Source organism: Capra hircus, chromosome 1, assembly GCF_001704415.2.
Source record: "Capra hircus breed San Clemente chromosome 1, ASM170441v1, whole genome shotgun sequence".
In the NCBI taxonomy this organism is placed as follows: Eukaryota; Metazoa; Chordata; class Mammalia; order Artiodactyla; family Bovidae; genus Capra; species Capra hircus.
The window spans coordinates 124,932,821-124,946,662 of NC_030808.1; the positions used below are offsets into that span (position 1 = coordinate 124,932,821).

Below are 13,842 nucleotides of genomic sequence, written 5' to 3' on the forward strand. Positions count from 1 at the left end.
ATCGACTCCAGTGAAGAAAGCCCTGGTCTGCTGCAGCCGTGGGAGAGTACAACGAGATCATGCCCACTCCTGTCCAGCTTCCTCTTCTCTTACTAACGCAGCCTTCACCTGGAATGTTCTAAAACATGCTCCCCTACCCTGAACCCTCCGTTAGATGCCCTTTCACCATTAGAGGAAAATCTAAGTCCTAACAATGTCCTGGAAGCTTCCACAAGACCTGGTCCCAGCCCCATCTCAGCCTGTCTCCTACCACTCTTCCGCTGCCCATTTCCCTCTAGCCAATGCCTCTGCTTCAGAGACTAGAAAGTCCTCCCATCGTTTTCATATAGGGCTCCATTCAATAGGGCTTTTCAGAGGCTTTCCTGACCACCCTAACTAAGCCAGCACCCTCATCACTGCCTCTTCCATGCTCTCACGCTGCTTCCTTCTTTTTTCTGTCTCTGTCCTTGAATCAAATATCTATTTGCTGAGCTATTTATTATGTTGTTTTCTTCCCTTGAATGTCAGGCACATGAGGTCAGAAGCTTTGCTGTATTTCCTGCTGTATCTTTAGCATCTAGAACAAAGTCTGCACATAGTAGGTGCTCGAGAAATATTTGTTGGTGGGAAGAATCTGCTAATTCAGTCTGAGATTGTATTATTCTGAAGGCAGCCATGATATACGAACTCATACGTCCCACGGAATTCTCTTTGTCTTTTTTTCTGTTGTGCCAGATATCAAAATGGTATTTGTCAAGCATGGATTTGGAAAATCACTCTTTGGAGTGAATTTGGATTCTTAGGCAGGAGTCATTAACCAAACAATCCCTTAGAAGCTGAAAGAGTTAATTAATGTGCGTCCCCAAACACAGCTCTTTGCCCTACAGGGTCTTTAGCCCTGGGGAAGGTAAAACCCTGGTTCTAACTCAAGCTCAGCACACTTCTGGCCAGAACCTCTTATTATTAAGAGGCAGCTCTTCTAACCTCCCAGGGTGCCTGGAATGCCCCCAATTCCTGAAGTCATTATGTTTTACAGCAGGTTCTCTTGACAGAGCTTCAGCGGCCTTTGGCAGAACATAAGCCAGAATAATGGGCGAGCAGATGCCAGGATGAATTCTGATGTGTACACACAATTCTTGGCCCCATAAAAATCAATTCCTTATTCATTATTAAGCAACTTCTTGAGAAAGGGCAGGTTGGTACAGTTATTAAAAGATAAATAATAGATAAGGATCCACTTGTTTCTTTTTAGGGGGAAGATAAAAATTTTAAACGCAAAATAGCACGGTAATTAGTTTTTCTTCTACATTGTTTCTTACCTGTGACACTCAGGGCCAACCAGACAGAGCAGTTTTACAAATTTCCATCACCCCTCCCTGTTGTGTTTCTCCCTAAAATGTATCCTTCAGAGTACAATAACAAGGCAACTCTAGATAGCTAGGGAGAAAAGAAACTAGAATCACCCAGAATAAAGGTCACAAAATGTGTCAGCCTATGAGCTTTTTCCTGTTTTCCAAATTGGGTGTAAGGAGCAGAACTGAAACCAGAAGTAGCTAAATGCATCCATACTAAAAGGACTAGCAAGGCTCCTCAGCAGTAAGACACATATACCTCTCAACAGGCTTCACTGGCAAAAAAATTGGCCTTGTTTCCTCCAATTCCTACCCGATCTTCTTGGTCTCAAATAACTGTATGAAAGGGGGCCTCCTTGGAGAGAGGGCAGTGTTTGAGGTGTGAAGCTGTTAGCCTTCCCCATGAGGGAGCTTCCTCTCCTCTAAGTCAAGTGGAAGGAACCCCATTAGAATCACCCAAACAGATGAGGGCTGCCTGCAAGAAGAAGACTTCCAGCTTATCCCCAGCGGAGGAAGCTGCAGAGGGCCTGAGGCCCTCTCAAAACTGAGCAGGGAAGGGAGATCTTCGGTGTGGCTTCTTGGCGTGGGGATGCCGAACACAGGGACTGGCCTACAGATTGCTGAAGGAATCAGCTGGAACCCTCTGTGTCAGCACGGCTCCCTGGTTTGATGTGTCTGGGGAGTGGGCAAGGTGAGCCCACCCAGAGCAGTGGTCCATGGTCCATGGAGGGAGTTCAGTGCTGCCCCAAATAGGAGGACTACAGATCAAGAGAAAGGTGAGAGCCACTGATCTGCCCAAGTGGCCCCTAATCCAAGCCATAGAAAAGGGCTGGGAATGTGTATAGCTGGTGGGGCAGAAGGAAAATTGAGTGGCCCCTGTGGGGTGGAGGGGGGGGGGGGGATTCTTAATAAAATGGAGGTGTCACCATGAGAGCAGGGTTCCTCCAAGCAGGAACAAGAGTGGGATCAGGGACCCTGTCCATGGTGGCCAAGCAAAAGGTGGACAGCTTGGCTCCCCGTCCTTCCTCCATGTCTCTGACACCAGGGGGCGCTGGTGCCCAAGAGGGAGTAAAGGGACATCTCCGTCTCTCCTCCCTTTCAAATCATCCTGCTCTCTGCTTTAGAATATTCTGCAGGGAGAAGAATCTTGCTTTGAAGATTTCGGTTTTAAGCTAGACAGCACTAGTTTAGATAACTGAAAGGAACTGAATAATGGAATTTGACCAAGACATCATTAATAGAACTATATATCCAGCACAAAGAAGGATTTGATATAGTACAATTGGAAGTAGTGATTAGAAAAAAAAAAAAATCCTATATATGTCCCAACTAATCAAGAACTCTGTAATAAACTTGGGCCAGTGGTTTAAATATTTTCTGTTAGGGATTAAAGACTTGGCAGAGAAAACGGAAGTGTATTTCATACATCTTTGGGTATGGTAATCATCTTCCCATTTTTTTCTTGATGACTTTCATAGAAATTCTAAAAGGAATGCAATCTATTTGCTTAAAACTTTCCTTTTAAAGTTTTAAAGTGGCATTGATTCATGTTAACAGGAGAAGTGAGACTGAACTGGGAGACACAGAAGTAGATTGTTGCAATCAGGCACTCAGGACCGTGAGTGGCTTTTGGGAGCTGGGAGGACCAATCAGAGGGATAGCATCTTTATGAAAGAATGGCTGCCTGGGAGCTTGAGGTTGTTGAGTAGTGTCTGTAATTATGGGGGAAATAATTTAGCAGTAGCAGTGACGAGTAACAGGAGGGGGTGGTGATGGAGACTGGGTGGTCTTGAAAAGATTGTAAGAAACAGGAGAGATGACTCAGTAGAATCCAGAGTGGGGAGATGCACCGCGTTTTGGAAGGGGTCACTGGCAGCAAGGATGGTGGTTCCATTTACAGACTGCTTTCCATACATGATCTCATCGTCACTCTCAGCTTGATTGCAACACTTTTTCCCCTGCTTCCTCTTCTTCTTTCTTCTCCTCCTTACCTCTTTCTCTTTCTTCCTCATCACTGGCATTTACTGAGAACATGCACCACATTCCATTCTATACAAAACAGTTTGTAAGATCAAATGATACCTGATACCCAGAGATTCTAGACCAGGGACTAGTCAGTGTGAGACAGTTAATGGCATCTCAGTTCTAATTTGCTCGAGGTAGTACTGATTGGACATCTAGTTTGGGATACTTCTTTTAGAACTAAACCAATCTCTCAGTTCAATAGAAAGAGACAGAGGGAAAGAACAGACGATGAAGAAGGACAAGAAGAAGCAAAAGGAGGAAGAGGATGCAGGGCAAGAAGAGGACAAAGTAAAAAGAGGAGGAGGAGGGGTTATTTGAAGAAGGATGACTTACCTAAGAAATGCTTATCTAGTTTTGACTTTGTGCCAGGTACCATTTCAAATGCTTTATAAACATTAATTGATTGAATTCTCATGGCAACCTTATGTGATAGGTATATTTATTATTACCATCATTTTATTATCATTTTTAATCATCATCATAGGAAACTGAAGGGCATATAGTCTAAGTAATTTGGTCAAGGTCACACAGCCAGTAAGTGGCAGAGTCGAGATTCGCACCCAGATCTCAGATTCAGGTACGATGCTCTTAACACTACCTAAGCTGCCAGAGGGTTCCCTATACGAACGTCGGAAAGATGAAAAGATGGGTTGTTGAGAACACTGGAGTTTCAGTCATGTCTGTGAACCTTAAATGATACAGTGAGCACTGTGATCCTTATTCATGTTGCTCTCTTCAAAGGAATGTAGGCTATTTCATCCATTTCAAAAATTTTGAATAAAAGATACGCACATTTATTTCTGAGACTGGATGCAATCCACGATCATCAAACTAGTTTTTGCTGAATAATCTGTTCCTGAACAGAATGAATCAATAACCTGGCCTTATTTCCAATTTATAAGATGAATATTTAAACACCACTGTGTAGTTCTGGTCATGTTATTTTCAAGGATATTGGTTGTATCCAACTCAAATATTCTTTTCCAGAAATCTGCATATCACAGATCTACCTTCACCAGATTATGCTATAAACAGTGCATCTTCAGAGTGGTGTCCCATACAGCAAGCACCACAAAGTCCAGTTCTTCTTCCCCACATCTTCTCAGTCTGGTATTTGCATCCACTAATGGTTCAAATGGCTCCCTTGGTGCACAGGAGGAGGGATTTAGTTTTTAAGTTCAAAGTGCTGAAACCAGCAGTAGGGCTGGCTGGAATGTGATCGTCCTTCCTTTGTCAGACTGAGGTTGGAAAACTACACACACTACCCAAACCCTTGGTTGTTTCTGAAAACACCCTCTGTAGCTGCTGCTCCGTAATCTAGAGGCTTTGTGTTGCAGCTGAAAACTGGAGCCCAGAAAGATGCCTCCTTTGCCAGGGCGTCGAATCTGGAGGAATAATTTCCTAAAATCCGGGCAGTCAGAAGAAATTCAACATCCCTGGGCTAAAAGGCCCCTTCTTTCTTGGCCTCATCTCTCACCAGAAGCCAAAGAGTTTTGCCTGAAGATTGTCCTCGGTGAAACCTGGGGAGATGTGACTCAAGCTCGGTGTACTGGCCTGTCCTTGTCCTGGAGCACATCGTTGCCCAGGCTGCTGAGGATGCTCCTCTCCTCCTTCGTCCATGGAGCAAAGAGCTCCACACAAAACCAACTAGCATCACTTCTACGGCCATTTCCACCCTCGAGACCCTTCCATTCCCATGCAGAAGTGACTAGGTCCTCTGCAGCACTGTGTGTGTGGAGGGGAGCCACACCCCATCAGCCCATACCTGGAACCGAGGCCTGGTTCAGCCTCCGCACTCTGCTGTCTGTCACTGTGAGCCTGTGGAAGGTCTTAGCACGATGATGATGGGCAACATTCTTTGAGAGTCTTATTTTTTGTGCACACTATCAGCACTCAGTGAATGGCCCTACAACCCATAAGATAAATATATAGGAGTTTTGGGGGGTTTTTTCATCTCATTTATTTATTTATTTATTTATTTATTTATTTATTTATTCTTGGTCTTGTAGCATGTGGGATCTTAGTTCCCTGACCAGAGATCGAACCTGTGCCCTCTGCAGTGGAAGTGCAGAGTCCTACCCACTGGGTACCCTAGGGAAGTCCATATATATATATATATGTGTGTGTGTGTGTGTGTGTGTGTTTAAATATACCTCATATCCTCGCACATTTCTGGAGCATAAGTACTACTATGTCCATTTCATAGACTTTGAAACAGAACCTGAGTGATGAAGTAACTCACCCAAGGCCATACAGCCAAGAAGGATCAGATCTTTGAAGCTCAAGAATCTCAAGTGTCCCCTTCAGGCTTGAATTGATGATCTTAAAAGTAACCACAACAGGACAACATATTGTTGCTGTTCAGTCGCTCAGTCATGGCCAACTCTTTGCAACCCCATGGACTGACTGCAGCATGCCAGGCTCCCCGGTCCTTCACTATTTTCATTATATCTACATATTGTCAATTCAATGCCTAATAAAAATCTGTAGATGATGATTTATTTTAAAGATAACTCATTTTGGCAAAACTCTCTTCCTGCATTTCTTCCTTTTTCCCCTCTGACTTCCAGTCAGCCTGCCCTCATTTCCTCAGACTTTATATAGTCTGCCATGGGCCTGCATCCTAGGCATACAAAGAACAAGACCCAGGCCAGACCCCACAAAGCTTAAGTGCTGGAGCAGAAGCCAGACACAAAAGCAGGTTGCCAGGAGAAGCCCCGTCTCTTGCTTGCTCGTAGAATGGGAGAGAGGGTGCTGTTGCCCCGCACAGCACACAGCATGTTCTGCACTCTGCCTGTATTTGTGAGGGTGCTGCCCGAGTCCCATCCAGGCATGAAATGTAAGGCTCTGATACCTGAACTCCAATTGCTCTTATATCACAGCCACACTCAGCTATGCTGACGCGGGTTTAGGTTTCCTCCTAACAAATCACTTTCTCAAGGTAGAAAGAAGAAATCTACATTTGGAACTTAGTGACTATAGATCTTTATTTCCCTGACTCTTAGTTTCTGTATTTTATTTTTAAAAAAGGCAAGGGGAGGAGAGATAAACATACGCGCCCTAATTACCTGGCAGAGCAGTTATCAGATCAAGCACAGTTATGAGGCAGGCATAAGAGGACTAAGCATTATGTAAATGTGAGGGCTTTGTGTATATTCTTAACGTGGGGTTTAAAGTTTTGAGTGATGCCATCTACCTGCCTTTACCCTCCACCAGGGCGCATACACGTGCTCCCAGTCTCCTGCCATAACCCTACGCTTCTACCTTTCTTGTAGTCACTTTTTGCTTCTTTTGCAACCCCATGTACTGTGTAGCCCACCAGGCTCCTCTGTCCATGTGATTTCCCAGGCAAGAATACTGGAGTGGGCTGCCATTTCCTCCTCCAGGAGATCTTCCAGACCCAGGGATCGAACCTGCATCTCCTGTATTGATGGGCAGATTCTTTGCCATCTGAGCCACCTGGGATTCTACCTTTACATACCCTCAATTCTCTGACTCCTTGTCTTTGCTACCACTCAAGTGGGAATGGCAACCCACTCCAGTAGTCTTGCCTGGGAAATCCCATGGACAGACCAGCATGGCAGGCTGTAATCCATGGGGTTGCAAAAGCCAGACATGACTGAGCAACTAACACTTCAGTTTTGCATTTGAATGAAAATGAGTTGGTTTAAAAACAAACATTACATAAATAATCATGCAGAATATGGCCAAAAAATGTGATGGTGCTACTTCAAGCTGGGGAAGCATCAAGACAGAGAAAACACTTCTGGGGAGTGTGAAGGTGAAGATGGGGGTGAAGAGATGCTTGTTCTAAGGATCAGATTTGCTGGGAGCAACCTTAGGAATTAATAGAATTATTTACAAAAGAGTGTGACTGTGCAAAAACCTGTGTTTCAAAGGCAGACTGCAACTGAAATGTTTTCTCGTCACTATCATTGCTTCATTGAAATGAAAAAATATGTTCATATCAACTCACACACACACAGCTGTGGACACTGAATATCAGAATTCCCATAGGTTTTACACCCTTTCCCAGGACTGTCAGCCACAAAGGACCCAAATGTGGGTTTGCGTTTCCTTTATTCCTGCAAAGCACAACACTTTACAAAAAGAAAAACACTTCAAAGGCAATCCCTTTCTCGCATACATTTCAGGGCTCCATTTGAGATCCACATTTATCTTCCTTATCCAATTACGTGATCAAAGCAGAAGTGTTTGGCCTACTTTGGGGGTTTAAAGACATCCAGGGAAAAACTAGAAACATTTAAAACTACCTTTTTTATGCCACACATTTTCCTGGAGGAGAACTGGAATCCACTCTCCCTGCTCTCTCTTAACTCTCTTAGTCTCCAGACACAAAAAGTCAGGTCAGAGAGTTAAGATACTTTAATTGTCCAAGCCATAAAAGATTCAGTTACATCTCTGTAAACACCTGTCTAATCTCAAGCCAGTGTGTCTGGTATCCTCTTTGCTCTGTACAGGGCTACAAAGTTCCTTCCAGAAGCTGCTGAGAAACTCTTGCTTTTGTCTGATTAGTTTTAAAGAACTTGTATTAAAATAAAAATAAAAAGACCTGAAAAGGGACTTTACTAGTCTCCCCAACACTGCTGGTTCTAGCACATCTGTCGTGTTAATGCTACAGGATGGAGCTCATGTTTCCTCAAGTAGGTCACACCTTGTCCTTTACATCAACACTGTAGGATGTGAGGCCCTGGCTGAAGAAAAACAGCAAACATGACGTCTTCAAAAATATTTCAGTGAACAAACCACCTATTGGTGGATTGATTCTTCTCTGTGGATATAAATCTGTTGTCAGCCCCCAGAATCGGGGCATAAAAGATGACCTCAGGCAGCTGCTGCCATTTGTTTCGGTGGGAAAATGAGGGTTTTGTCTCTCCCCAGAGGTTAATCCTGTGATGGTCTGAATGTCGTCTGGGCTCTGTTTCTGAAGGGTTACACTGGAGAGGAGCAATGCTTTGTGGTTTATGACAAGATCACGGCAGAATATTTTGTGCATGCTGTGATTTGTATTGCCCATTTGTGCACAGGCCATAAAAGTGCACTTTTTATCAGGAGCATTTGTGAATATATAACAGCACCGAAGACATATGGCCACTAAATAATTCACAGTTATCTATCTCCTCAGCAGATTCTATCTATACCTACCATGTTTTAATGCCTAGTTTGCTCAGAAACAATATTCTTTACGACCCTTCCAATATAAAAATGTTTACTGACTGGCAACAATATATGGATACCAGGGGATTGGGCTGTAAGGAAGGGGAAAGCTTTCTGCCTTCTCCGCCTCTCCTTGTCCTCATCTGTTGCCACTGAATGCTTCCAACCAGCACCTAACCTCATAGGAGAAGGCGTCTTTCCCAAAATTGGGTGCTAAATTCTGACTTCTGGTGTTTGGGCCTTGAGATGGGAGTCCCTGACTAACCTTCACCCTCTTCTCTTTTCAGTTCTATATCCATTTACAGTCCCAAGGAGAATCCAAACACATTTGATGCCGCAGCATTTTTCCAGTCCGTGGGGAATTTCCTGGGGATCTTCGCCGGCTCATTTGCCATGGGGTCTGCATATGCTGTTGTCACGGCACTGATATCCTTTGTCTGTGTGTGGGAAGCTGGGGACTGTTAAGAGCAGGCAATATCCTTGGGATGTTTCTGAGGACTAACAAACTCCAGACCAGGAAATGGCTAGACAGTCTTGTCCAACCGTAGCACAGCACCACTGGGGCCATCTTGATTCAGAGGCATAGGCTGATACCAGTGGAAGAGCGGCCCAGGCTCTTTTCCTGCCAATTCTAGCACTGCTCATACTGTCTGGTCCCAGGATATCAACAGTCTTTAAAAATTCCCACCTAAGAATACAGGTGGCCAGGGGGATATCAGGCTTGGCTATATTAAGATCAAGAGGAAGAAGTGAATATCCAATGTCAAAATTAAATAGGATTGACTCAAGAGTGACTTACTAAGTATTCTCTGCATCCTTTTTAAACTTGTATCAATCACTAGTTCAGAGGGTTGGCTAAGTCAAGAATCGCTGTGGGTTTAAACAAGCATCCATAGCTACTTTATGGAAGAAGAACAGCAAGCAACTTAGAAATGATGCTTGCCATATCCAGGCAATTGTGTCATCCTACTCCCTCTTTTTCAGTAGAGAGGCGGGAGGATGGGTAGAGTTCCTAGAGAACTTGAGCCAGGGAAAGAAGCTTGTCTGGTGGTCTCCTCACTCACAGCAGTTACATGGGACAAAAATGTCAGATTCTAGGAGGAACCAGAAGGCTAATGTCAAGTATGTGGGCTTAACAGAGTCTAGAGAGAGGAGGCAGGGCAAAGGATTAGAGATCTTGGGGAAAAGTGAGGACTAAAGGAGAATGGTGGAAGAGGGGTCAGGGATCAAGGCAAAGAAAGCAAAATGTTGGACTCTTTTTCCATGAGGACTGACCCAACAGTTCACTGAGCAACTGCTAAAAGCCCAGGTTCTACTAAAGCTTTCTCAGGTAAGTCAGAATGTGAATAAAACATGGACTCTGCCTCCAACTAATGACAGGCTTGGAAAGACAAGCTCTACAGAAAGAGTTGGATAGAAAGTGAGTGCTAAAGCTGCAGCCACCTTATTAAGGTTATAAAAATATAAGGATGATGCCACCGTATCTGGAAAAGTCCAACAGACTCTTGGCCAATCTGATGATTCTGGAAAATAACCTGAAAAGCAGTATTTACATGCAGGGTGGGACTTAGGCTTGACCTGAAAGATAGGTAAGATGCAGGCAAAGACCACATAGGTGATTCACGAGAAGATCAGCATTCACAAAGGTCAGGAGTGGGGGGCCGTGGGGGGTACTGACATGACCTATAGCAGTTGTCTCAGAGAGGACCTTAGAGCTCGGGCTGGTGTGCAGTGCAAAATCAGCAGGCACAAGTGCAGAGGAGTCAGCTTGTGAAGTACCTTGGAGGGCCACTCTCTATAGTCCACAGTATGCAACTGAAGTTTTCTCCAAGGATCATGACACACTGAAGAGCTTGTGTTTAAAACATAAATAAGAGACTGGTATGAAGAATGAATGAGAAGAGGAAGAATGAAATCAAAGAAAACTGTGATAATGACCTGTAGGAGAAAGTCAGAAAGGAGGTCAACGTAGAAGACCCTCTAGGACTCAGTGATTGGTTGGTTCTATGAGATAAGCAAGAGGAGAAAATCAAAAGACGACCCCAAAGTTTTGTCCTGGAAACCCTGGAGAATGTCAACTCCATTGACAAAAATAAGTCAGAATAGGTAGGGTTGATTTCCAACAAAAAAAAGCAATGATTAACAATCTACCCAGTACTGGTGATATGTCAGGCCCCCTCCTACTTGTTTTACATGTAATACCTCATTTAATCTTCACAATGGTCATATCACACAGATGCTATTTTTCCTGGGGGAAAAAAAAAAAAAAGCTTAGACAGCATAAGCCCAAGGTCATGCAACTAGGAAGTAGAGCCAAGGTCAAACCCAGGGAATGAAACCAAGAGACAGACCATGCCCAGACCACACTCTTGATCACTACTCCTCTTTTTTTTTTTTTGCCTCATAATCATTAAGGGGAATTAGAATGGAGGTCACATGTTGTTTGGAGTAGAGAAATACTAATGATGATAGTAATGATAATGAGGAACTAAAGAGCCTCTTGATGAAAGCGAAAGAAGAGAGTGAAAAAGCTGGCTTAAAACTCAGCATTCAGAAAACAAAGATCGTGGCATCCAGTCCCATCACAGCAAATGGATGGGGAAACTGGAAACGGTGACAGACTTTATTTTTGGGGGCTCCAAAATCACTGCAGATGGTGACTGCAGCCATGAAATTAAAAGATGCTTGCTCCTTGGAAGAAAAGCTATGACCAACCTAAACAGCAAAAAAGGAGACATTGCTTTGCCAACAAAGATCCATCTAGTCAAAGTTATGGTTTTTCCAGTAGTCATTGATGGATTTGAGAGCTGGACCATAAAGTAGGCTGAGTGCCAAAGAACTAATGCTTTTGAACTGTAGTGTTGGAGAAGAGTCTTGAGAGTCCCTTGGACTGCAAGGAGATCAAACCAGTCAATCCTAAAGGAAATCAATCCTGATTATTCATTGGAAGAACTGATGCTGAAGTTTAAGCTCCAATACTTTGGCCACCTGATGCAAAGAACTGACTCAATGGAAAAGACCCTGATGTTGGGAAAGACTGAAGGCAGGAGAAGAAGGGGATGAAAGGATGAGATGGTTAGATGGCATCACTGACTTGATGCACTTGAGTTTGAGCAAGCTCTGGGAGTTGGTGATGGACAGGGAAGCCTGATGTGCTGCAGTCCATGCGGTCGCAAAGGGTCGGACATGACTGAGCGACTGAACTGAACTGAATAATAGTGAGATAGTTAGGCAGCATCACCAACTCAACAGATGTGAGTCTGAGCAAACTTTGGGAGATAGTAAAGGACAGAGAAGCTTGGCATGCTGAAGTCCATGGGGTTGCAGGGAGTGAGACAAAACTTAGCAACTGAACAATAGTAATGATCACAACATTTTGTGAATGTCTAGCATGTGTCTTTATATATATCTCCTCATTTGAATTTACCCTATAAGACAGATTATTATTATTCCTGTTTTATACATAGGGAAATTAAGTATTCATAGCTCACTCTGAGTCACATGTCAGTCATAAAGGGCATGATATTAATATCAGCTTATATATCTTGAGAATCTTACCAAGTGCCACCCATTATCTTTTATATTTTGCATATTTTATCTCAGAGAGTTTTTATAAGAATCCTGGCAAGGAGATACTATTATTCTCTCAATTTTCAGCTGAAGAAACTGATGCATAATTTTAGACAACTTGTCCAAGGCCATATAGCTAGGACATTTTAGGGCCAGGGCTTAGACCCAGGCTTTCATCCCCAGGGATGGCATGAAGCAGAAGAGCTGAGATTGGAACTTTTCTCTGCCTGATGTGCAGGAAATGTATGAACACATAAGTGAGCAGATTTTGATAAGAGAAGGGAAAAAATTCCTCGAGACTGGAAGTCTGCCCTGACATTGGATCAGATCTGGGGAAAGGGGTGCTCCTCCTGATAAAGAATTGCTTCCACATCCTTACTGAATCTCTTTCCAGAAAAGAGGTTTCACAAAACAGATTCACTTAAATTACACTAATTGAAAAACTTACACATCCCTTGTCACATGCCAGGCACTCTTCTATATACCTAGAAGGTAGGTTGTATTATTTGTGCCCATTTTCAGATATGGGAACCAAAGCACAGTGTGGCCAAGGTACACATCTAAGCCGATACAATGAATATGAGCCCAGCTAGAGTTGCCTTCTAGAGGTCACGCTCCCAACCATGATATAATCCTGGTATTGTGTGCTTTCTAAGACTTTACAAAACATTTATAATGCTGTCATCTCATGTTACTCTTCACACTGTGGGGAGAGGTATTATTCTTATTCCAGTTCACCTTGGATACAAATAAGGCTCAGAGAGGTTATCATACTGCTCAGAAATCACACAGCCAGTGACTGGCAAAGCCAGGACTCAAACCCAGATCTTGCACTCCAGAGGTCATGCTTTTTGCTGGCAACCCACTCCAGTACCCTTGCCTGGAAAATCCCATGGACGGAGGAGCCTGATAGGCTGCAGTCCATGGGGTCGCTAAGAGTCCGACACGACTGAGCGACTTCATTTTCACTTTTCACTTTCATGCACTGGAGAAGGAAATGGCAACCCACTCCAGTATTCTTGCCTGGAGAATCCCAGGGACAGAGGAGCCTAGCGGGCTGCCGTCTATGGGGTCGCACAGAGTCGGACGCGACTGAACTGACATAGCAGCAGCAGCTGGCTGCTAAACATCTCTTAAGGTGGAATCTCCCTTAGATTCTTTTTCTAGAAACAAAATTGCAATGTGACATTTCCTTGTCTGTCAGGGCATTTTCTGCCTAATGGTGGATACAGCTGCAGTTGTAGCCCTTTACCATCCATCACATACTCCTAATCATCTCCCCATAGCCCATTCTCTGCAAGGCTCAAATCACTGTGCCTTTGTTCTATTTGCAGTTTATAGATGATTGGCCAAGTGTCATCTTGGCCAAAATGAACAATTGCCTGCCAAAGGGCATCTTGCTTGACTTAGAGATAATACACATTTTCCTCTATCCTACTTATGCAAAGAGAGCCTGGGCAGCTTCCCCATCACTGAACAAAAATGCTCCTCCTGATCCAGTTTCCATCCCTAAGAGAAAAGGCTCTTCAGGTGATCTGTCCATAGACCAGCATTCCTGGGGAGCAGTGGCCTGGGAGGCCACTCCTGGGAGTGTGGCCTGGCTGGCAGTATCTCCACGAGACATGCTCCTTGACTTTATTTTCCCAGATCTGCCAGTCTCCTGAAGGGCACCCCCAAAGGGTTGAGGCCAAATTTAAGGGGTTTTGTGTGTCCACTTAGCTGACTTCATCCTCTTAAT

At 43.9% G+C, this 13,842-nt stretch overlaps 1 protein-coding gene across 1 annotated transcript in view; it reads left to right on the plus strand.

Moving 5' to 3' along the window:
- The window catches only part of SLC9A9 (solute carrier family 9 member A9), a 651,206-nt gene that overhangs the window by 303,642 nt on the left and 333,722 nt on the right, over nucleotides 1-13,842 (plus strand). The window contains exon 7 of the mRNA XM_005675475.2: nucleotides 8,822-8,960. Coding sequence (XP_005675532.2) covers nucleotides 8,822-8,960 — 139 coding nt within the window. The remainder of the gene's footprint in view (nucleotides 1-8,821; nucleotides 8,961-13,842) is intronic.